The sequence below is a fragment of the Rasamsonia emersonii genome (assembly GCF_000968595.1).
Source record: "Rasamsonia emersonii CBS 393.64 chromosome Unknown ctg1118621760051, whole genome shotgun sequence".
Classification (NCBI taxonomy): Eukaryota; Fungi; Ascomycota; class Eurotiomycetes; order Eurotiales; family Trichocomaceae; genus Rasamsonia; species Rasamsonia emersonii.
Genome location: NW_013563236.1, coordinates 2,476 through 24,327, shown reverse-complemented (window position 1 = coordinate 24,327; position 21,852 = coordinate 2,476). Strand labels below are relative to the sequence as shown.

General features: G+C 54.9%; 7 protein-coding genes across 7 annotated transcripts; 3 read left to right on the top strand and 4 right to left on the bottom strand.

Annotated features, from left to right (window-relative positions):
* Positions 1-285: 285 nt before the first annotated feature.
* T310_3112 (mRNA splicing protein (Prp39)) lies at positions 286-2,690 on the top strand (the record flags this gene model as incomplete). The annotated part of the gene is made up of 6 exons (XM_013474014.1): positions 286-354; positions 419-634; positions 699-802; positions 937-1,081; positions 1,233-2,612; positions 2,664-2,690. The coding sequence occupies 6 exons, from the start codon at positions 286-288 to the stop codon at positions 2,688-2,690; spliced, it is 1,941 nt and encodes a 646-aa protein (XP_013329468.1).
* A 437-nt stretch (positions 2,691-3,127) lies between these two features.
* On the top strand, positions 3,128-5,721 carry T310_3111 (RNA helicase; the record flags this gene model as incomplete). Its single annotated transcript, XM_013474013.1, has 3 exons — positions 3,128-3,478; positions 3,536-5,490; positions 5,550-5,721. The coding sequence occupies 3 exons, from the start codon at positions 3,128-3,130 to the stop codon at positions 5,719-5,721; spliced, it is 2,478 nt and encodes an 825-aa protein (XP_013329467.1).
* Positions 5,722-6,242: 521 nt separating this feature from the next.
* Positions 6,243-9,351, bottom strand: T310_3110 (Membrane alanyl aminopeptidase; the record flags this gene model as incomplete). The annotated part of the gene is made up of 3 exons (XM_013474012.1): positions 6,243-6,371; positions 6,453-8,832; positions 8,921-9,351. The coding sequence occupies 3 exons, from the start codon at positions 9,349-9,351 to the stop codon at positions 6,243-6,245; spliced, it is 2,940 nt and encodes a 979-aa protein (XP_013329466.1).
* Positions 9,352-10,259: 908 nt separating this feature from the next.
* Positions 10,260-12,163, bottom strand: T310_3109 (High affinity methionine permease; the record flags this gene model as incomplete). The annotated part of the gene is made up of 5 exons (XM_013474011.1): positions 10,260-10,698; positions 10,762-11,189; positions 11,254-11,701; positions 11,764-11,995; positions 12,055-12,163. The coding sequence occupies 5 exons, from the start codon at positions 12,161-12,163 to the stop codon at positions 10,260-10,262; spliced, it is 1,656 nt and encodes a 551-aa protein (XP_013329465.1).
* Positions 12,164-14,268: 2,105 nt separating this feature from the next.
* T310_3108 (Non-specific serine/threonine protein kinase) lies at positions 14,269-17,223 on the bottom strand (the record flags this gene model as incomplete). The annotated part of the gene is made up of 2 exons (XM_013474010.1): positions 14,269-16,953; positions 17,083-17,223. 2 exons carry the CDS (start codon positions 17,221-17,223, stop codon positions 14,269-14,271), a joined length of 2,826 nt encoding a protein of 941 aa, XP_013329464.1.
* Positions 17,224-18,033: 810 nt separating this feature from the next.
* Positions 18,034-18,847, top strand: T310_3107 (uncharacterized protein; the record flags this gene model as incomplete). Its single annotated transcript, XM_013474009.1, has 3 exons — positions 18,034-18,177; positions 18,279-18,302; positions 18,710-18,847. The coding sequence occupies 3 exons, from the start codon at positions 18,034-18,036 to the stop codon at positions 18,845-18,847; spliced, it is 306 nt and encodes a 101-aa protein (XP_013329463.1).
* A 1,460-nt stretch (positions 18,848-20,307) lies between these two features.
* On the bottom strand, positions 20,308-21,349 carry T310_3106 (Dolichol kinase; the record flags this gene model as incomplete). Its single annotated transcript, XM_013474008.1, has 2 exons — positions 20,308-21,162; positions 21,287-21,349. 2 exons carry the CDS (start codon positions 21,347-21,349, stop codon positions 20,308-20,310), a joined length of 918 nt encoding a protein of 305 aa, XP_013329462.1.
* Positions 21,350-21,852: the final 503 nt, after the last annotated feature.

Below are 21,852 nucleotides of genomic sequence, written 5' to 3'. Positions count from 1 at the left end.
GCTGTATAGAGAGAAATTCACGATGTTGGTCCCCGTAGGCCGGCTGCACACGTCACGCTAGGCCGTGTCGGGAAAGGCCGGCAGTCCTGTCGCCGCAGCGGCTGGCAGTTGGAATCTCCCGATCCGTTGCTGCCGTTGCGCATCTCGACAGACGCCCGCAGCTGCACTCGCCTCTCTCCTCGTGCACCTCCGCAGTCTCTCCCTCTTATCGTCCGTCTACCAGAGCTGCTTATCCTTACCTGTATCCTGATATTTTATATTGGATTTTGAGGGCTTCCCACCGCCATGGCTGACTATAATTTCGGCGGTTCTGAGGAGGAGAATGCGGAGTTGAAAAAACTGGAGACTGAGCTGGTAAGGCCTCTCGACGTGTTCTGATGTATCCGGATCTGTCTAACCATCACTCAACTCTCCTCAGGCTGAGGATCCCGACAACTTCGAGGCGTGGGAGAAGCTGGTCCGCGCCGCAGAGGGCCTCGAAGGCGGCATCAATCGCAACTCCAGCCCGCAGGCTATCACCACGGTGCGAAATGTATACGACAGATTTCTCGCCAAGTTCCCATTGCTGTTCGGGTACTGGAAGAAATATGCCGATCTAGAGTTCTCTATCGCGGGCACTGAAGCTGCAGAGATGGTGGGATTGCCCCTCTCGATACGATGGTTCTTCCGGTTTGTTGCTAACGCATTTTTCTGTGCAGGTCTACGAGCGAGGAGTCGCCAGCATATCGACCTCGGTCGACTTGTGGACCAACTACTGCTCCTTTAAGCTCGAAACCAACCACGACTCAGATGTCATCCGAGAGTAAGTATACATGCACTGGTTTTCCTTCCCTTTGACCGTTACCAACGCAGCGCGGATTTTGTTGTGGGGCCCCGAAAACGCCAGTTGCAGGCATATGATTCCTTGATAAGAGTCCTTGATGATGGGTGAGATAGTTCGCCTACCACCAGGTTCCCTGGGATATACTTCTCACCCATGAGTTTTTTTCAGGCTGTTTCTTTTTCTTGGAGCACAGCAGCACAGATCTTCAACCACAACCAAATCACCCTGTTTGTCGGAGGCTCGTGCATTCTCCGCACGGTGGAGACATGATGACCCTGCTCGTTGATCTTACCTGGGCCCACTGTCACCAAATGATTGACGCTCATGTTTGCCATCCTTGCCTTTCCCCTCCGTTCCCCGTCTCCCTCCCCTCCTCCCCTTGATGTGCATTTGTAAAACTGACGCGCAGCTACATAGACTGTTTGAAAGAGGTGCCAGCAGCGTAGGACTCGATTTCCTGGCCCATCCGTTCTGGGATAAGTACATCGAGTTCGAAGAGCGTCTGGAGGCGTATGATAAGATCTTCGCCATCTTAGGCCGGGTGATCCACATTCCTATGCATCAGTATGCCAGATACTTCGAACGGTACCGTCAGCTGGCTCAGACGCGCCCGGTGAATGAGCTGGCGCCCCCAGAGATTATTTCTCAATTCAGGTCCGAGATCGAGGCAGCTTCTGCGCACCTCCCGCCTGGATCGAAGGCTGAGGCGGAAATCGAACGGGACTTGCGGCTGCGTCTAGACACATACCACCTCGAAATCTTCTCCAGGACGCAGACCGAGACAACCAAGCGATGGACGTATGAATCGGAGATTAAACGTCCTTATTTCCACGTGACCGAATTGGATGAAGGCCAGCTCGCCAACTGGAGACGGTACCTCGATTTTGAGGAGGCAGAAGGCAATTATGTGAGGACCCAGTTCCTGTACGAGAGGTGCCTGGTCACATGCGCCCATTATGATGAGTTCTGGCTGCGATACGCTCGGTGGATGTCTGCGCAGCCAGGGAAAGAGGAAGAAGTGAGGAATATCTATCAGCGCGCCAGCACCATCTACGTGCCAATTGCGAACCCCACGGTGCGACTGCATTACGCCTACTTCGAGGAGATGACAGGACGTGTGGATGTTGCCAAGGATATTCACAATGCGATCCTCGTCACTCTGCCCGGTCATATCGAGACGATCGTTTCCTTGGCCAATCTCTCCCGCCGTCACGGTGGTCTCGAGGCCGCGATTGAAGTCTACAAGGCCCAGCTGGATTCACCGCAATGCGATCTTGCGACAAAGGCTGCTCTCGTCGCCGAATGGGCCAGGCTACTCTGGAAAATCAAGGGCTCGCCGGAAGACGCGAGACAAGTGTTCCAAAAGAACCAGCAGTACTATCTCGACAGCCGTCCGTTCTGGACTAGCTACCTTACGTTCGAGCTTGAACAACCGACGAGTGCAGCCACCGAGTCCGTGCAGTATGAGAGGATCAGGCAGGTTATCGAGGACATCCGGTCGAAGAGCACGCTGTCGGCGGATGTCGTCAAGGAACTTGTGCAGATTTACATGGTGTACCTGCTCGAGAGGGGCACCAAGGAAGCGGCCAAGGAGTACATGACGCTGGACCGGGAAGTCCACGGCCCGACGTCCGTCCAAGCGGCAACTAAGGCGCGAGGCCCTGGTAAAGCTCCTGAAAATGGCTCCCAGCCTGCTCCTGCGCCGGATCATGCAGCTGCGGCTGCTCAACAAAACGCGTATGGCTATTACCAGCAGCAAGTCCCGCCGCAGCAGGCTTCAAATGGAGGGGTAAGACAACTGGCTCCTAATTCTATAATTTCACGTGCTAACTGTTCTCAGGCTCAAACTATGCCTGTCCGTTACTGATGACTGAGATTTTTGCTTAATTGTATTGCTGGTGGCTTGTGTCCTCATCTGTAGAACAGGGTGATCCGTATCCGTCTTATACTTTCGGCGCACTCAGCGGAACATGGCAATATGTTAGGAGTCAGCAGCTTCGACTGCTCATGAATGAATTTCGTTAATGCAATTGATTGGACAGGTATCTGCGATTGCTTCCTTAGTATTATTTTTAATGGAACTTTAATTGCTCTCGTATTAATTCCCTCACTCCTGTAAGCCAGAGATTGTATACACGTGGTGACGTCTGAAGTATACGTCACGTGATTCACCTGCGCTATTGGTCGCTCGGCCCGCCGTAGAAATTGCAGATGGCAAAGCCAAGCCATCCAAGCTGCCCGGACATCAACCACCTTCTTGCCGTCGCTGAAACCTCACCTCCCGCGGGCATCCTAGGGGTCACCATGGACGGGATTCTCACTAATGGCAACGGAGAGGTCCGTCCTCCGGAACCTCCTCCGGAGCCAGTCGAGCGTCCCCCAACGCCTCCTCCAGCTCCGCCAGCTGACTCCGCCCCTCCACCACCACCTCCTCCGCCTCCGATGGACGACGACGCGGCCGCTCCTCCACCTCCTGCAGATACAGATGTCGCCGCGCCTCCTCCACCGCCTGAGGAAGCACCTCCCCCTCCTCCCCCTGCGGCAGACGTGCCGAAGAAGAAGAAAGGCTGGGGATCCTCGAGTTCGGCGCCCAAACCTCTGAGTGTGGAGGAGCTCTTGCGCAAGAAGAGAGAAGCCGATGCGGCGGCTGCTAAGGTGAGTATCTTTGTACGGATGTCCATTTTAAAGCTAGCTAACTTGTCTCTTGTACAGCCCAAGTTCCTCTCGAAAGCGGAGCGAGAGCGCATCGCCCTCGAGAAACGCGCCAAAGAAGTCGAAGCAGAACGACGGGCAAAAGCGGAGCGAGATCTGCCTACGAATGATGTCGACCGTAACGGAACGACGGCCAATGGGAATGCAAATGGTGACGCCAAGTCGATTCCGACGGGGCCACGCGCGTTGCGCAACGGAGAGATTCCTACGGCGCCGGCTGCCATGCGCAAGGAACAGGCGAACAAGGATTACGACATGTCACCTCCGCAACCGCCCAAACCCATTGCGTTCGGCAAGGAGGATTCCAAGGGCGAGAAGCGGAGCGCAGAGGAGGAAGCAGAGGCTGCTCTGATTCGGCAGCGGTATATGGGTGCAGACCAGACGTCCAGTTTCTCCGCGAAGAAGAAGCGCAAGCGGACGACGGAGAGGAAGTTCAACTTCGAGTGGAGTGTTGATGAGGATACGAGTGGTGATTACAACCCGCTCTATCAGAACCGGCAAGAGGCCAATTTCTACGGGCGCGGTCGTCTGGCCGGGTTTGGCGATGATGTCGCAGATAACCTCACGCGGAGGTACGCCAAAGCACTGGAAGATCGCGACCGGGAAGCAGGTAGTATCCGGGCTCGGGAAATCCTGGAAATGGAGAGAAGACGGAAAGAGGAGAGCAGCCGGAACGCCATCGACAAGCACTGGAGCGAAAAGAGGCTGGACCAGATGCGCGAGCGAGACTGGCGGATCTTCAAAGAAGACTTCAACATCAGCACCAAGGGTGGCAGCATACCGAACCCGATGCGGTCGTGGGAAGAATCTGGTCTCCCTCGGCGGTTGCTCGATCTCATCTACAAGGTCGGCTATACCGAACCAACGCCCATCCAAAGAGCGGCCATCCCGATCGCCTTGCAGTCGCGAGACCTCATTGGTGTGGCTGTCACTGGTTCGGGTAAAACTGCAGCTTTCCTGCTCCCTCTGTTGGTGTATATTTCAGAGTTGCCTCGGCTAGATGAGTTTGAGTGGAGGAAAAACGATGGTCCCTACGCCATCATTCTGGCGCCGACACGTGAATTGGCGCAGCAGATTGAGATTGAAGCGAAAAAGTTTGCCGATCCGCTTGGCTTTACCGTCGTCAGTATCGTCGGTGGGCACTCGCTGGAAGAGCAAGCGTACAGCCTGCGGAATGGTGCTGAAATCATCATCGCGACGCCCGGTCGTCTGGTCGACTGTCTGGAACGACGGATGCTGGTTCTGGCGCAGTGCTGCTACGTCATCATGGACGAAGCCGATCGGATGATCGACCTCGGGTTCGAAGAGCCGGTCAACAAGATCCTGGATGCGCTTCCGGTGTCGAACGAGAAGCCCGACACGGAGGAAGCGGAGGACTCGCGCGCGATGAGCCAGCACATCGGAGGGAAAGAGCGGTACCGCCAAACGATGATGTACACGGCGACGATGCCGCCGGCAGTCGAACGGATCGCACGGAGGTATCTGCGGCGGCCGGCGATCGTCACGATCGGAAACGTGGGCCAGGCGGTCGACACGGTCGAGCAGCGGGTCGAGTTCATCGCGGGCGAAGACAAGCGCAAGAAGCGGCTGGCGGAGATCCTCATGTCGGGCGAGTTCCAGCCGCCGATCATCGTGTTCGTCAACATCAAGCGCAACTGCGACGTGATCGCGCGCGAAATCAAGCAGTGGGGCTTCTCGGCCGTCACGCTGCACGGCAGCAAGACGCAGGAGCAGCGAGAGGCGGCGCTGGCGTCGGTGCGCAACGGGACGACAGACGTCCTGGTGGCAACGGACCTGGCCGGCCGTGGTATCGACGTGCCGGACGTCAGTCTGGTAGTGAACTTCAACATGGCGACCAACATCGAGAGCTACACGCACCGCATCGGTCGAACAGGTCGTGCCGGCAAGAGCGGTGTGGCCATTACCTTCTTGGGCAACGAGGATGCCGACGTGATGTATGTCCTTCACCCCTTTATTTTTCATACAGCTTACTAACGTATCTACCTACCTACAGGTACGACCTCAAACAAATGCTCATGAAATCCTCCGTCTCCCGCGTCCCCGAAGAACTCCGCAAGCACGAAGCCGCGCAGTCCAAGCCGACCCGCGGTGCCGGTGCGGCGGCCAAACAGCAGAAGGTCGAGGAGAGCGGTGCGTTTGGTGGGAAGGGCGGCGGATTGTGGTAATGGTACTCTCATCTTCTATTCTTCTCGTTCCTTCGAATATTCATGTCTACGTACGTACGTACGTATGTGCGTATGTAAAATGGATTGATTGATTACACGATCGACGGACGACGATACGGATGCTATCATTGCAAGGTCTTTTTTTTTCTTGGGTTGGCTGGTTCAGGCACTTCTAAAAGAATTGTTGACTGTTACATCCTTTTTTTTCGTTCTCCCTTGGATGGGGTCAATTGCTCGAGCGATTTCATACTTCTACATCTGTACTATACTGGCATCGGCGTGGGCGTGCATACATATGTAATACATAACATACTAGATGAGACGAGAGTTATCCAATGACAATAATTAAAACATGAAAATGGAAAGATAATAAGCCACGTAGTCAATATATATTTATATATTTAGATAGTAAGGGCCATAACATATGTCCCCGTGTAGATAGTCTATGGATTGAATGTAGATGGCGTTTCATATAGTTCGAGATGCTTCCGCCCAAGCAAGCTAGGATCGTCACCGGACCGTCACAGCTTCTGGTCCAGGAGATACCCATTGCTCTTGAGCCATTGCTCGACATCCTCGCGATCCCGCTTGAGCCAGTGGGCCTTGGCCTGGATGGCATCCAGGCTCTGTTGGACAGCTCGGTCGTAGCCCTAAGGGGGAAAAAAAAAGTTCGTTAGCTCAGATGATCCTAGTTTTCCATTGCTAATTTAATTGTAGGAGCGGCTACTCACCTTCTTATCCTTCGGCGCAAAGAACTCCTCCACATCCTTCAGCTGCTCCTCCGTGCAGAAAGAAGAGGTCGAGATCTGGACCACTGTGCCCAGCATGCCCAACGACGGAGGGAACCGCGCAACCACCTTGTCCCAGTTCTTCTTGAGCCAGTTCCACCGCTCCTGCACACCCTGAGCGTGGCCCCTCAGGCTCGCCAGCGGCATGTAGATATCCTGGTTTCTCACCTCGTCGCTACCGGCGAGCTCCAAGGTTCTTTGGATCAGCTTGATGTCCTCCGCAGCACCCAACGACCGAAGAGCCGTGTTCTTCTCATCCGAAGTGGGCGCGTGGCGGAACCGGTCCAGAACGACCTCGTACTCCTTCTCCCCACCATGTCTTAGGGCAATGCTGAAGACGCTACCACGGATGTTGGGGTGAATCGCGCTATGATCACCCTCCGCAAACCTCTTGAACATGTCCTTGGCGGCTTCCACCACCACAGGATCATCCGCCGCGCCGGCGCTGCCAAACAAGAGTGCCTTGAATTGCTGCAAGATATGGCCGTCATTCTCTGAGAACTCCCAGCCAAGCTCGTGCGCCTTGGCACTGACCAGGTTGCGCTGGAAGGCCTTCAACGCATCAAGGACTTTGCGGTCTTCGAACAACCACGCGGCACGAACCGCACCGACCCGAGTCAGCATCTCGTTCCACACGATATATTCCGACTCGGTGTCGAAGCCCTTCAAGAGGGAGAGCAATCCGGACGTCCTCTGGTAACCCGCCGCAGCCAAGGCGCCCGAGTCGGCAACCATACCCGCGCGATCCTCAACAGTGAGCAGTCCCGCCTTGGCGGCCTGTCCGAGTTTCTCCAGTCGCTCCGGGGTGTAAGAAGTGCGGTAGAGCCCCGAGTGATCAGCGTTGAGCTTGAAGAAATCAAGGTCGGGAACCTTGAATTCTCCCTCCCGCTTGTCAAGCACGAGGTCTTCCATGACACCGTGTCTCGTCCTCAACCCCAGGAACACGGGGTAGATCGTCTGATCCTCTTCGGGCCGTACATCTCCCGTTCGGAGGAAACGGTTCTGCTTCATCTTCAGGGTCCCAGCACTGGCATCTTCAGTGACCTGGACGACGGGGAAGCCGACGTACTTGGTCCAAATGTCCATCACCTTCTCGACAGGCTTGCCACTGGCGTCTGCCAATGCCGCCCACAGGTCTCCGGTCTGGGTGTTCCCATAGGCGTGCTTCTTGATGTAATTCCGCACACCCTGGATAAAGGTGTCCTCGCCCAGGTATTTGGAGATCATGCGCAACACTGACGAACCCTTGGAGTACGAGATGGCGTCGAAGATCTGGTTGATTTCATCCGCGCGTTTGACGGGCACCTCGATGGGGTGACTGCTGCGCAGCGAGTCGAGGGACAAGGCACACTGGAGGTTGTCAATCACATAGGTCTGCCACACCTTCCATTCCGGGTAGAAGGCGTTGCACGAGTACCACGACATCCACGTGGCGAAACCCTCGTTGAGCCAGAGGCCATCCCAGAAGTCCATGGTGACGAGGTTGCCGAACCACTGGTGAGCCAGTTCGTGCTGGACCGTCTCCGCGATCCGTTCCTTCACGGACGCTCCACTGGTCTTCTCATCCAGGAGGAGGTCGACGATCCGGTACGTGACCAAGCCCCAGTTTTCCATGGCGCCGGCGCTGAAATCGGGTATAGCGATCATATCCATCTTGGGGAGAGGGTATTGGCTGTCGAAAGTCTTCTCGTAGAAGGCGAGCGTCTTAGCCGCGAGCTCCAGGGAGAAGCGGCCGTGCTCAATATCCTGATCCGGCGTCGCGTACACACGAACCGGCACTCGGAAGTTGTTGGTCTCGATGTAATTGAGCTCACCGACAACAAAGGCGACCAGATAGGTGGACATGAGCGGAGACTTGTTGAACTTGACCGCTTTCTTCTTCCTTCCATTCGACTCGACCTCGGTTTCGGACGCGACATCCATGTTGCTCAGACAAGTCATGTGCTTGTCGGCGATGAGGGTGACGGTGAACTCGGCTTTCAGAGCCGGCTCATCAAAGCACGGAAACGCACGGCGCGCATCGGTGGGCTCCATCTGAGTGGACGCAATGTACTTCTTCTCTCCATCCTTGGTCTTGTAGGATGACCGGTAGAACCCAGCCATATTGTCGTTGAGGTATCCCGTGAAGGTGTGCTTCAGCTGGGCCTTGGACCCGGCCGGGATGGTCTCGGCGAACCTGACCGTCGTGACCTGCTTGTCGCTGTCGTAGGTCACTTCGGGGCTGGAGGTGACGACGACCCCGTTGGCCGACACGGTGGTGCTGTGGATGTCGATCTCGTTGGAGTTGAGGGAGATGGAGTTGGTGTCCTCGACGACATTGAGGCTGATCGTATTCCCGGTATTAGCAAGCTAGAGTCCCGGATTCCAGAAAGCAGTTGGATCAGCGGCCATAAAAAGTTTAGCGAACATACTCAATCACCACGGTACCCTCATAGGTAAACTTGTCAAAATCGGGCTCCAAGGTCAGGTCATAATGCAGCGGCTTGACGTTGGTGGGCAGAACCTCGCGGCCATGGGCGAGATTGGTCGAGCCGGAGGGCTCATCAGCATGCCTGGAACGACACATTCTGCGGTAGGAGCAATATCTCTTTTGGAATTGACGGAGGGGAGTAGCAGCAGTGGATTCAGTAGAGAAGCGGGTTGGCAGGCGAGACGGAGAGCGTAAGGACGATAACGATGACGATGACGACGACGAAAAAGAGACCGATCCGGAACGAGCGAGGAACCTTAAGCTGCTGCTGGGAGGATTATTCAACAGCCTGGCAGGTATCCTTGGTAATAAAAGGTTTGGGTTTGCAGAGTACCAGACTCGCGGAGAAGGCAACAACGGAATACGATACATGGACCTCCAAAAAAGACAAAAGAAGCGCCCCGACTGGCTGGCGGTTGGAGGCGGAGCAAGCGTCGAGTTTCTAGAAAAAAAAAAGAGGGGTAACACTGCAACCTACCCCGCCAGAGGAGGAGAGGAGAAGGAGAAGGAGGAAGGGGATAGGGTAATTGCCTGATGGGTGGGGGTTGAAGGGATTCTAGTGAGCAGAGCTGGATGGATGTTCGCAGCGGCGAGTCGGTCAGCTGTGACTTCCGCGGGCATTTCAGCTGCCGTTCCCCAATTGGGAAGCAGCGTGCGCGCGGGCAAGGGCAGCCGCTCCACCAATCAGAGGGCTGCATGGCGGGCGGTCAGCGTTGAGGCGGCACATGGCCAGCTGCGTTAGGCGGTGAGGCAAATAAGCTTAGCACTAGCCCGAACAGGAATGGCCGGCTGCGAGGGCTGTGCATCACATGACCACGCCTTTTTATTGGCCCTTTTCTTTTTCTCTCCTTCAGTCCACCAAGCAAGGTCGCCTCCAGCGCCATCTGGCTCTTGGGTAATTAGATGGTGCTCTACCTTTCCAATGTTCCCATTCAGTCGGTCGATTGCGTGGGAGCACTTCTACCTTGCGAGAAGGTCCGCCAGCCAGTTTGAGGGGTCCATTCTCCTGTGGGTGGATTTCCATAGATGACTGGGAACATCTATACCTGCATACCGACACGTGAACAACAATTCTTAGTCAGATTGATGCACGAGGATGGTCCCATGAACCGCCAATTTAGAGAAATGGACAAGGATCTCTGCTTCGAGACCTTCGTCTATCATGTCTAGCAATAATTACTACTACTAACGACTATGACGGGGGAGTATATATCCAGTGAAGCAGTAAGAAACACAAGCAGCATACATTCATAGACAGAACCCAACATCAACTCCCAACTTCAAAAGTTATCACCTTCACCGCCACTAGTTCTCACCACTCGTTGCTGCCGTGAGACGACATTCTCCGGAACCCGGGTGAAGATGCTCCGCGACCAGCCATCATCACCCACAATCGTCTCCTTGACGAGCGTGTACTTGCCCAGCCGGGGCAGGATGATAGCCCAGGCGATGTAGTAGATCGCTCCAATGGCAAAGATACCGATGGCGACCACGCAGTGCAGGTAGTACGGGAGCTCCTTGTAGACGCTTTCTCCGGCGTCCGGCGGGACGTATGGCGCCACAACAAGGTAGATGTTGGAAAGGAAGAAGAAGATCGCGACAGGGAGAGAGGCGCGGATGCCGGGGGCCCAGGACGGGAATTTGGAACGGTTCAGGTAGATGTAGATGAGGCCGCCGGAGACGAAGACATTGACGATGGAGAGCGGATAGGAGATCAGGCTGTGTGAGAGTCAGAAACAGTCACCCACACGAGAGAGAGAGGGAGGGAGGAGAAAAACTTACTTCAGAAGGAAGTTATAGGCATCGCCCGGCGGGGGAGCAAGCATGATGATCACGGAGACGAGGTAGTGCTCAAAGAGACCCGCGGCGGGGGAGTTGAACGGCCAGTTGCTGGCCCAGATTTTAGAAAAGGGAAGGACACCTTCACGGCCCAGCTCCTGGACGATCCGGCCCTGCGAGAACAAGACAGACAGGACATTGCCAAAGGCGGACAGGGCGACGAAAACCGACATCACCCGCTCCGCCCGGTCTCCGAACATGTTGCGGAAGAACGTCGCCGCCAGGATCTGGCCGGAGGACAAGATGTCTGCCTTGGGGACGGCGGCGAAGTAGGCGATGTTGACGAGAATGTACAGAATGCCAACGGAGATCACTGCCATTGGCGCCGCAATCTTCAGGGTGCGAGTGGGATTGCGCGTTTCGCTCAGGGCCTAGTTTCTGTCAGAAAAAAGAAACCTAAAATTCACGACATCGTCAAGTGCAAAGGGATCTTACATAGTTAGCATTTGAGTAGCCGATAAACGCCAGATGACATTGACAGGGCCGTGACGATGCCATATGCACTGCCGCGGGTCCCGCAAACGCATCGGAGAAGTTATCCGGCTTCTCGACCTTGAGGTGTCCACCCAGGGCGACCCAGCCGGTGACAACGATGATCAGGATGATGATCAGCTTGATGGTGCCGAGGAAGTTCTGCAGACGCAACCCCCATTTCAGAGCGGTGGCATGGATCAGAAACGCGGCGGAGATGCAGGCGAGGCCGACGCCGCGCTGGTTCCACCGCGTCACCTCGACCTGCGCGGCGTTGAGGATGTATTCGCCGAAGATGACGCTGTTGCCGGCCGCCCAGCCGAGGAGGACGGCGTAGGCAGCGAACATGGCCGTCGCGAGGAATTTGGGCTTCGTATAGACATACTCGAGGTAGTTCTTCTCACCGCCGTTTCTTGCATACCACATCTGTCAGGCTGAACCCTAGCCAAAAAGGAAATCTCTGGACGAACATACCTGGGAATAGCAGTACCCCATTCCAGGTAGACGGCAGTACCAGCCACGGCGATCAGCATGCCGGCCACCCAGATGAACAGGGACAGACCAACACTGCCCGTCAGCTCCAGGATGGAGCTCGGGGTCGCAAAGATACCCGTGCCGATGATGCGGTTGAAGATCAGGAAGGAAGCACTGACGACGCCGATCTGCCGCCGGCTCTCGGGCGTACTGTTGAAGACATTGCTTTCATCTGCGCCGGAATCCAGTCAGGAAGAAAAACGCAACCGCGAGAACTGGCGTCACACATACACAGTTGAGAGATGCCATCCACCTTGCGAGGTGCCTCTTCTGTCGTATGCTTCACATCAGGAAGCGTGCTCTTCTGGATCGTAGGATCCAAAGCTTCGGAGGAAGACATATTCAAGTAACTTTTCCTTCTATCCGTTGGACCACTTCTTCTTGAAGCTCTGATGTGCTTAGTTCATGCCCTCGTTTCTAATAGTGCTGGTGCCGCACATATAGTTCTCTCTCCGAAGAAGACGAGAAAGAGGGAGGGAGGGAGTCCAATATATATAAAAAAAAAGAAGTAGTATTAAAAAAAAAACAAAACTAAGAAGGGGAAAAAAAAGACTCGAGCCAGAAGATGACACACAGGCGCAAGCTGTTCCAGCCGCGCGAGGCGTTTTTTTTTTCTTGCTAGCTCAGCAGCACAGACGAAGTTGTATGAGGCAATGGGCAATGCGATCTGAGGTTACAACGGTAAGCCCGACAGAACGCAAGCAAGACGCGAATATTCGCGGATAGAATCGGCGTTGGGTGGAGGGATGAGGAGGAGGACGACGATGATGTGCTCACGCTAAATGTGGTGCAATACTAAGCACCTAGCAGTAGTAGTAGTAGTAGTAGACAGTGTGCCCTTGGGATCTATAAATTGACATTCGGAGCTATTCTGAACAAGCAGAATTAAACAACAAGAAAACGAGCAATAGGAACAAAGGAAGTGGGGATAAACAGAGATTTGGAGGTCCTTGACATGAATCTATACAAGAAAGTCCAGGCGATATCCATAAGAAAGTGATGGCATCATCGCGGGAGAGATTTTTTTTTAGCTCTTCTGGCCAGCATTTTCTCCTGGTAAGTTCCGTCTCTCTCGTTCTCTCTCCACAGCAGGCACAGCACATGGCGCAATGGTGCCATCGAGCAAAATTTTCCCTCAGGCAAATTGCATCGACGATGGTCCGCCCGCTGTGACTGGAGTCGGCGGACGCTAACAGGGCCGGCGGAGGCTCAGACGCCTGGAACGGGCCACTCTGACACGCTGAAACCGGGGCGCCGCGATCACGCAATTTTTGCCAAGCCCCAGAGCCATCGGCATCCCGAGCCGCTGCCCAACCACTCGACGGAGTCTGCCAGCCTGACAGCTGGGCTGGTCCATCCGCCGACAACCAGGTTCCTAGAAAAAGAAGAAACTGCATGAACAGGACGCAGATTGCATGCACCAAGCCATTCGAGTAACCAATTTGTATGCATTATCGAATTTGTAGCCAAAACAAAGGAGAAGATAAATACACAAGACCGCCCTGAAGCCCTGATTGGGAATATTAGACCACCAATTCCGTTGCACGCATCGCGCTTCTTCAACCAGCATAAACGCCGTCGCAGCCCAGTGCTAGAAACACGTATATACAATATATGAGTGTTTGAATCCACAGAAAACGCCGTACGAGATCGGTGAGATGAGCCCACGCGCCGTCCCTCGGCAGCATGCGCTCTCATCAGTGCGATCCCCGGCAGCGCCATCCAACAATACTCCTTTTTGCCCTGCAGTGGTGATCCATCCAAAAAAAAAAAGACGTGAAGAAGACCACAAGCTGGTGCCGAGAACCGTAAATGTGCCAATCTGGTAATCCCGATCCCAACAGAAAACGCCGCCGAAATCATAAGTTCCTTCGTTGGTCTTTCCATCGGATATAACGCATTGAAAGAAAAACGAAAATAAAAGAAACACAACAATACAACAGACACGGGACCAGACAAAGGTCCGCCAAGGACAAGTCAAAGCATAAAGTCGAGAAGAAATATTAGGTAAGGGTAATCTGATCTGGATCCGTCAGGTGGCTGTCGTTTCCGCGTACTGAAAGAGTGCACTGGGCTAGAATTCGAAGCTATGCATTCAACACCGAGGATACCTGCTCCTGGGAGGTCGTCACAAGAATGCAACATGTCGGCCATTAAAGTCCCATAAATGAATTGGGTCTGAACGGGTCGGGTCCAATGCATCGAAAAAAAAAAGAAAAGGAAAGGAAAGAACAAGAAACTCCGTGATAGATAACCTATAAGTTACCGGGGCGGACTGACCCCAGCAACCTGATGAGCAATAGCAGGAGAACTAGGACGATGACTCAATGAGGGAACCTTTCCCGCGGTCGTGCCAGGAGGTGCTGATGCCCGCTTAGCCATCAGGGCAATTTTCTTCCGGAGAGACGCCAGACGGGTGCGAATGCTCGAGACAACTGCATCACGTCAAATTTCCTCGTCCCGGATCCCCACAAACGGACTGGATCGGCAGAAATACTTACGTTTCATGACCACCTTGCGATCCTCGACCTGCACTCCATCAAGAACCACCTTGTCTGCATCAGCCCCTTTCTCGCCGCCCTTGCCGGACCGAGGCAATTCGTCCGTCTCCAAAACAGCCTCGAGCATCCGGATAGCGGTCACGTATGCAATCTCACAGCCCGGAAGGTCTTCCCCAGTGAGCTCGTTGATGGCAGCGGCCCGGCTCATCTCGAGCGCTCGGTCGTACATCAGCTTTTCCGCCGTAACCCCAGAGCTGACCACAACATTATCCGCCGAGGTGCCCAGTCCTCCTACAGAGGTCGTGTCGGTGGGGTGGTTGTTGGGATGACTGGGGTGGTCGGGCGGAAGTCGCTTTTGAGCTTCAATCAGCTTCAAGCGAACAAATTCAGCCTTCTCCAGCACTTCGTTGAATCGGCTGCGGACCCATTGGACGACATTGTTGATGCGAGTGCCCACCAAGGCACTCGTCGCAGACATGCCTTCCTTCCCCTCGGCGAGACCATCGCCACGGTTCTTGCGCGCCCACCACGCGCCGGCAATGTCCATTGATTTCGCCAGCAAGGACAGGGCCTTGACGTAGAGCACCAAAGCCTCTTCCGACAAGGTGACAATCGCATCGGGCGTCAGCTCGCCATCGTCCGTCTCCGCAAAACCTCGGTCTCCCGTGGCAGGCTTGTCCGGTGTATCGGTCTGCACAGACGGAGTGAGAGGAATGAGCTGCTTGTACTTGACTTCCGCAAACCCGTAGACGACGTCGCTACGAGTTGCACATTCCTCGATGGACTGGACGACCTTGGTATCTTCGTCCACAGCAGCATTGCCTTTCTGGCCATCGCCCGCGAGTACGAGGCTCTGTTGAGCCGTCGGATAGGCAGGGTACGGATTATACGCCAAAGGCGGGGAACGGCCGCCCTTGCCGAGAGTGAGAGGAGGGGAGAAGCCAACGCCGAAGAGCCGACCACTCGCCATATTCAACGCCTTGGAAATCGCAGAAGTTGCGGATGACGGGCTCTGACCGTATCGACGTTCGTAGGAACCTTGGCGGTGATGCGAGTCGGCTCGGGGGCGTCCGCCGGTCGTCTGCGCGGCCTTCGGAGACGAAGTCTGGTGGTTGCCTGCTGCCGTTGACACATTCTGCACCGTAGCCCGCCGCGTAAGGGCTCCCGCTTGCCGGGGTGTACCCTGGTTAGAGACGCCGGCCCGAATACGCGGGCTGTTGGCGAGCTCATCGGCAAACGCGTTGACTTCAACTGCACGCTTCTCCACGACCACGTAGTCGCGCTCGAAGGCGACGTCCTGAGCCGCCCGTTCCCGCTCCTCCCTTGCCCGCGCCTCCTGATCGGCCGTTGGCGAGGCCTCCGGAGTGGCGGGAACACGGCCTTTCTTGCGCTCTGCGGCCGCCGGGGGCGTGGGGTTGCGATCCACCGATTCTTGCCGTCCTGGAGGTGTTTGTCGAGCCGTGACAGCAGCGCGTTGCAGGTCATCACCCCTGGCTGCCAGCTTATCGCCACTTCCAATCCGCCGCATGGCATCCGCTTTCGGTGAGTCGAGACGGGTAGGAACCGGCTGCTGCGGGACCGCAGGAGAACGCTCACGGCCAGCAACAGGTGGCTCTTTGACTTCCTCGAATGCTCCTCCATCACGTACGGACCGCGGCCTCGATTCTCGGGAATCCGGACGGGTCTGATTGGGACCGGCCGCTTCGACATCCGCCGAAGGATGGCGACGAGTCACAGGGAGATCGTCACCGACCAGTCCCGGAATTTCATCTTTGATGACGGGGCTCTCAAAGAAGTCCTTGAAAGTCATTCTCTCCACGGGGTTCCGTTTGAGAAGGCCCTTGATGAGTTTCTTGATATCATCGGACGCTTCAATCTCCTCCGGAAACCGGATCTTGTCTTCACCTTTTTCGATCTTGCGAAGGAGTTCGACGTGATTGGACGCCCTAAAGGGCGGCTTCCCGACCACCATCTCGTACAGGACCGTTCCCACCGACCAGAGATCCGCCTTAGCATCGTATTTCTCATATCGTAGAATCTCGGGAGCCATATAGAGCGGCGAGCCGCAGAGTGTTTCGGCCAACGACGTCGACGGCAAGGAACGAGCAAAGCCAAAGTCGGCAATCTTGAGCATGGGCAGGGAATCCAGCCCCGCCAAGGGGGTAAAAGAGTCCTCGCTTCCTTTGAAGGGGATGATTTGAGCGATGCCATTGCGGTATGAGGCTGGGGAGGGACACAGAAGAAGATTCTGAGGTTTGATGTCCCGATGGATCAGATTCCGATCCCGGAGGAACTTGAGGGCACTGGACAATTGCTTGAGGAAGTGTCGGACGATGACCTCATTGAGAGCACCAACTCGAGGATTGGGGTACTTGGCTATCATATCGCGGGTGTAGCGATGGTTCCCCAGCGTTTCCCGCCTCTTGATGAAGAGGGACAGGTCTCCCAGGGCGCAGTATTCCATGACCAGATGGATGTGCGAGGTGGACTCATGGCAATCGATAAGAGCGACGATGTGGGGGTGGTGGAGGCCCTTGAGAATGTCGATCTCCGAGGACAGATTATCTTTGAGCTTCTTGTTGAGTTTCGACAGGTTGACCGACTTGATGGCGACGTAGGAGCGATGTTTCTATATCAGACGTGGAGTCAGTTTAGCAACGCATTGTCAAATCCACACATTGAGCAGGAAAGGATCCCCGGGATGCAAGGACGAGGTTGTGTGTGTGTGTGTGTGTGTGTGTGTGTGTGTATCACTCACAGAATGGATGCCCTGATAGACCGTCGCAAAACTGCCTCGTCCAATCTCGTCCAACCTCAAGTAGCGGCCTATGGGGACCTCGTTATGGGAGCCCTCGCGGGCGCGCCTCGAGGCCGACGACGGGGGACGCTGAGCGGCCATGGCCGGAGAAGTTGAGCCTGGTCGTATGGAGCGTCACGCCACCTGAGGGAAACCGCTAGCGGAGGTCCAGCGTTGAAGCCGACCACACACTCTCCGTCACAACTACCTCGACAGCAGGGGGGTGCGCGACGGAGAGCAAATGTTGCCCATGAGGAGCGATCTGGAGCGGTCGAAGCTGATGCGGAGGAAGGCGGAGGAAGACCGACGGAGATTAGCAAGCAGAACCGGAAGGAAATAAAAGAAGCGGGAAGTTCCCGTCGAGATGGTTAAATAAGAGGGATGGCAGGTGAAGGAGCGGCAGCGGCTCGAGCGGATATAGGAGGCCGCAGGCGTGCAGTGCAGCAAGGCAGCAAGTACCTAATGTATATATGGATGTACCTAGCTGGGTATATAATGGAATTCTGGAACTTGTACCAGACGGAGGTCGGAGAGAAGTAGCCTTTGACGAGTTCGTGGTAGCGGACAGAGGACTTCAGACAGGGGGTAGATGGAGGAGCCGGATGAGGGGGGGGAAGCTCCCCGGGATCGACTGGGTGATTGATATGGGGGAAGGTCGGACGGAAGTACAGTACAGTATCTGATAGATACCAGATACCAGATAAGAGGAGGGAGGGCGATGAGAGGAGAGACGAAGGCGGGCAGGCACCCAGCACGGACAGATGCAACGACCGACAGGCAAGGAGGATGAGGTGATGAGGATGGGGAGTTGCGTGGGTTTGGCAGGCAGGAAGGTTAGCCAGCAAGCAGCAGCCAGACAGGCAGGCCCAAGGACGACGGGGGGCGTGACCGAGACCAGGGCAGCGAGCGATAATGGAGGAGTCGAGCAGCAGAGAGCAGCAGCCAGCCAGGCGGTGGGCCTGCCTGGTCAGTGGTCGCCGCGTCACTGGACAAGGCGGTCAGGAGGGCGGCCAGGGCACGCCGACTGCCTGTTGGGGCAAGGCGTCGCTGTCACTGGTTCCTTACTAAGGCAGCAGCTGATAAGTCAGCTGCTCCTGCGCTTGAAGAGGAGTGATCAACGAGGCATCATTCTTGTTGACTGACTAACTGACCGCCAGCAAGGACACTGGGAGGCTGCCTTGGTATGTCCTGTATGTGCATTACAGCGCGGTCACGGCGAGCTCGACGGCCGGCGTGACCCCAGGGGGCGTGACTCAGGCCTGAAACAAGCAGAGCCCGCTGTATCGAATGACGGCACTCGTGATCTCTATCTGCTCGATGTCTAGCAGGCAAATGAACGACAGTGGCGTGCTCTTGCGCGCTGTTAATTCGTCTGCCAGGTTAAGGTTTACTTGCTCCCGGTCAAACGTGGCGCTATACCGAAGGTACCGACAGAACCAGAGGACCTGGACGATAGCGTACCACAGGTGATAGGCAGCTGCTGTACCTACGCGGCGTCATCGGGGGGTGACACAGCAGCCACCACCCCTACCCAGTTCACCAGGTAATAATAATAATAATACTCTCAGGACAGTAATTACATGCGTAGATAGAGGCGTCTCGTCTGACGAAAGCCACCACAACAGCCATCCAGCAGACCTACCTTGATGGCTGGACAATGACCGCTAGGCCGGCCAGCTCGCCACTCACCTGCTGCGGTCACACCCGTGACTTCACTTCAGCATGACGCCATCGCCCAATCGGGCAATCGACAGCAAGCATCCTGGCCTTGCTGGGCAATCACAGCAATCGCTCCATCGCCGGGCCCCCACAATCACATCCGGCTGGGCTGGTTATCGACTCAAAAGTCACTCGCTCAATGCCTCAGTCCAGTCTGCCTGGCAACAACGCCGCCGTCCATCGGCCATCCCATCTAGCTTCCACCCCCAGGCAGGCATTCTGCATGCAGATCTCTTTCTTGGCTCTGTTTCTGCAGGCGATAAAGAAATCCATAAATGCCGTCGTTGCCGGGGATATAGTTGTTATCACTGACCGTACTTTCCAGCAATACTCCAGACCAAGCACCTAGCTAGATACTCATCATTCATCACTTCTTCGTTACCTCTATATACGTCCTGTCGATATTATTGATACTTAGATGCTGTACATATTTACCTACCTACTTATCTGTATGGAAGTATGCACTGTACTGTACAACCTACCCCCTGCTCCTTCCTATCTGTCTCACCATCCCCGACCTATCACCGCCTTCCACAGAGCGTTTGCATCTGCGTCTGCGTCTGCGTCTGCGTTTGCTTCTGCATGGCCTTACTTTACTTAGCTAAGGCTTAGCCCTTACAACGTGGCGCGTAGGAAATTATTTCCCTAGATCTATTATTATTTATTAACCAGGAGACACTCTGAGCAGACAGTTACGGAGTATTATTAAATGCTAGTTAAATCTTCTTCTTTTTTGTTTCGTTTTCCTTGAATTGCTATGTTACACCGCATGATAAATATTACTTACAACTGGGAGGGTGATTATTGATTATTGACAGTCCATATCAATAGCAAACGGATGCATGCTGCCTGCAGGCATATGTGTTAACCCGGCTTCTCTTCTCCACAGGATCGCTGTCACATCACAACAGGCCAGCAGCAATCTCGTCTATCTATCTATCTACGACTCGATGCACTATTTATTTATGTCCTATAAAATAATTATACACTTCAGTTATCATTACAAGTAAGATGTACTGTATCTATCTAATATATGTACAGTACAGCACAGCGCTCAGCAGCAACAACAACGTCCAAGTTAACAATAAGAATAATAATAACGCTCATAATGAGAAGAAGAAAAGCATTAATCATATCATAAGAATAACAAAGCAACCTTCTCGACATCTCTTTTTTTTATTAGGGGACAAGACACGCTCATCGCATCGTTATCCTCTTAAAGAGAAAGAAAAAGCCAAGTCCACGCCGCCCAATGTATGTATGTTGGTTGCATGCAGTAGAACCCAACACCCAGGAAACAAACGCACAAAAAGCAAAAGACCAGACGTATAGGACACGAAGGGCACCAGCTTTCGTCTCGTCTCGTCTCATCTATCGTATCGTACTCCCACAGAACGTACTCGAACAGTAATACAACACTAAAATATACACACAGAAACTAATTAGTTCCCCCCGCACAGTCAGAATCTAAACGTCTAGACCTCTCACAAAAAGCCACAGCACCACTGGGACGATGACATTGTCGTTTCCGCCCGTCAACACGGCCTCGGTAAGACTGGCGACCCCGGCAGCGAGCACGGATTTCACAATCACCAACACCCAGGCAGATTCCTGCCCTTGCCACCGGCCAACGGTCAACAAGGCTCGTGCAACGATCAATCCAACGGAGACAGCCGCCGCAAACGCGACACTGCCTTCGAGTGATTTCCCCCCGCCCCAGAACCATTTGAGACGTCCGAAGCGCCGCCCGATCAAGGACGCGGCTGCATCCCCCATGCCCACGCAGATCACACCACTGACCATGCTGACGTCCCGAGAAACGACGTCCCACCCGGGCCATGGCAGCGCTTCTGTGCGTGGGAGATCTGCGAGCGAGAGCCACAGAGGGATAGCGCAGCCAATCAAGAGGAAAATGTGCGACACAATCACTGGGCCCCGGTGGTCACGGCCGTCCGTGTAAGGAGCCAGGAAGTAGGTTAGTGGCTTCGAGATCGGAGGCAACTGCGAGGCGCGGAAGAGATCCAGAAGCAAAAACACCGCCAGCATCAAGGCGAGGGCCAGCGCAGAGAACGCAGGGTCGATGTAGGTAATCGGAAGAAACATCAGCACCATCATACCGTGGAAGACTTTGCGTCGCGTGTCCACCTCGACCACCTTGCTGAGTCGGAAGACAATGGCCATGCCGACCGCCAGAACCAGCACGCAGTATGCGCAGATCAAGAGACGCGTGTTGGCTTCTCCGAAGGTGTCGTGACGCAGATGTTCGACCCAACCCAAATGGCAGGCACTGTTCCTTTCCTCCTCGATGCTGCGCGGCGGAAGCTGGATCCAATGTTCCAAATTGAGCATGAGCACCCAGAATCGGAAAAAAGATATATTCCCGAAGAGGTAACCCAGAGCCCATCCGAAGGGCTCGCTCCCATGAAGGGCTTTTTCTGCAACATACTTCCGGATGGGACCCAGGATGATAAGAAGCACCGCAGCATACGTATATAAAGCATACAGCCATTTCCGGATCCTCGCCTGCGCAGCGGTCATCGAAAAGAACGGCGCCAGACCGGGCGCCGCCGATCGCTTCCGTCGACCCCCAGGAGTCGTTCGGGGTCGATGGGAGCGCGCAGTTTCGACCTCGGCAAACGTGGAAATCGTATGTCGTCTTTTATGCGGCGACACAGAGTGTCTCGCTCCCGTCCAAGAGCTTGGCCAAAGATCATCGATTTTGATGGTGTCTGTTGCCAATGCGGTCTCTCGATGCGCCGCACCACCAATGTCGCCATTTGGACGAACGTGAGAATTTCCCAGGCTTGCCTTGCCTGGTCTTCTCGCAGCGGTAGTGCCATTCAAGTCATCGCTATCTGAAGCCTGGTCCTCACTATTTGAGGCGAGTCCGGTGATCTTTTCACAGATTTTGTGGTCGAGAACGTTGAGGATATTTCTCGACGCGCGCGAACGGCTGGGAGAGCGTCGAAACTTCCACGAGGGGACCCTGGCCAGAGCAACCTCCCACCCAAG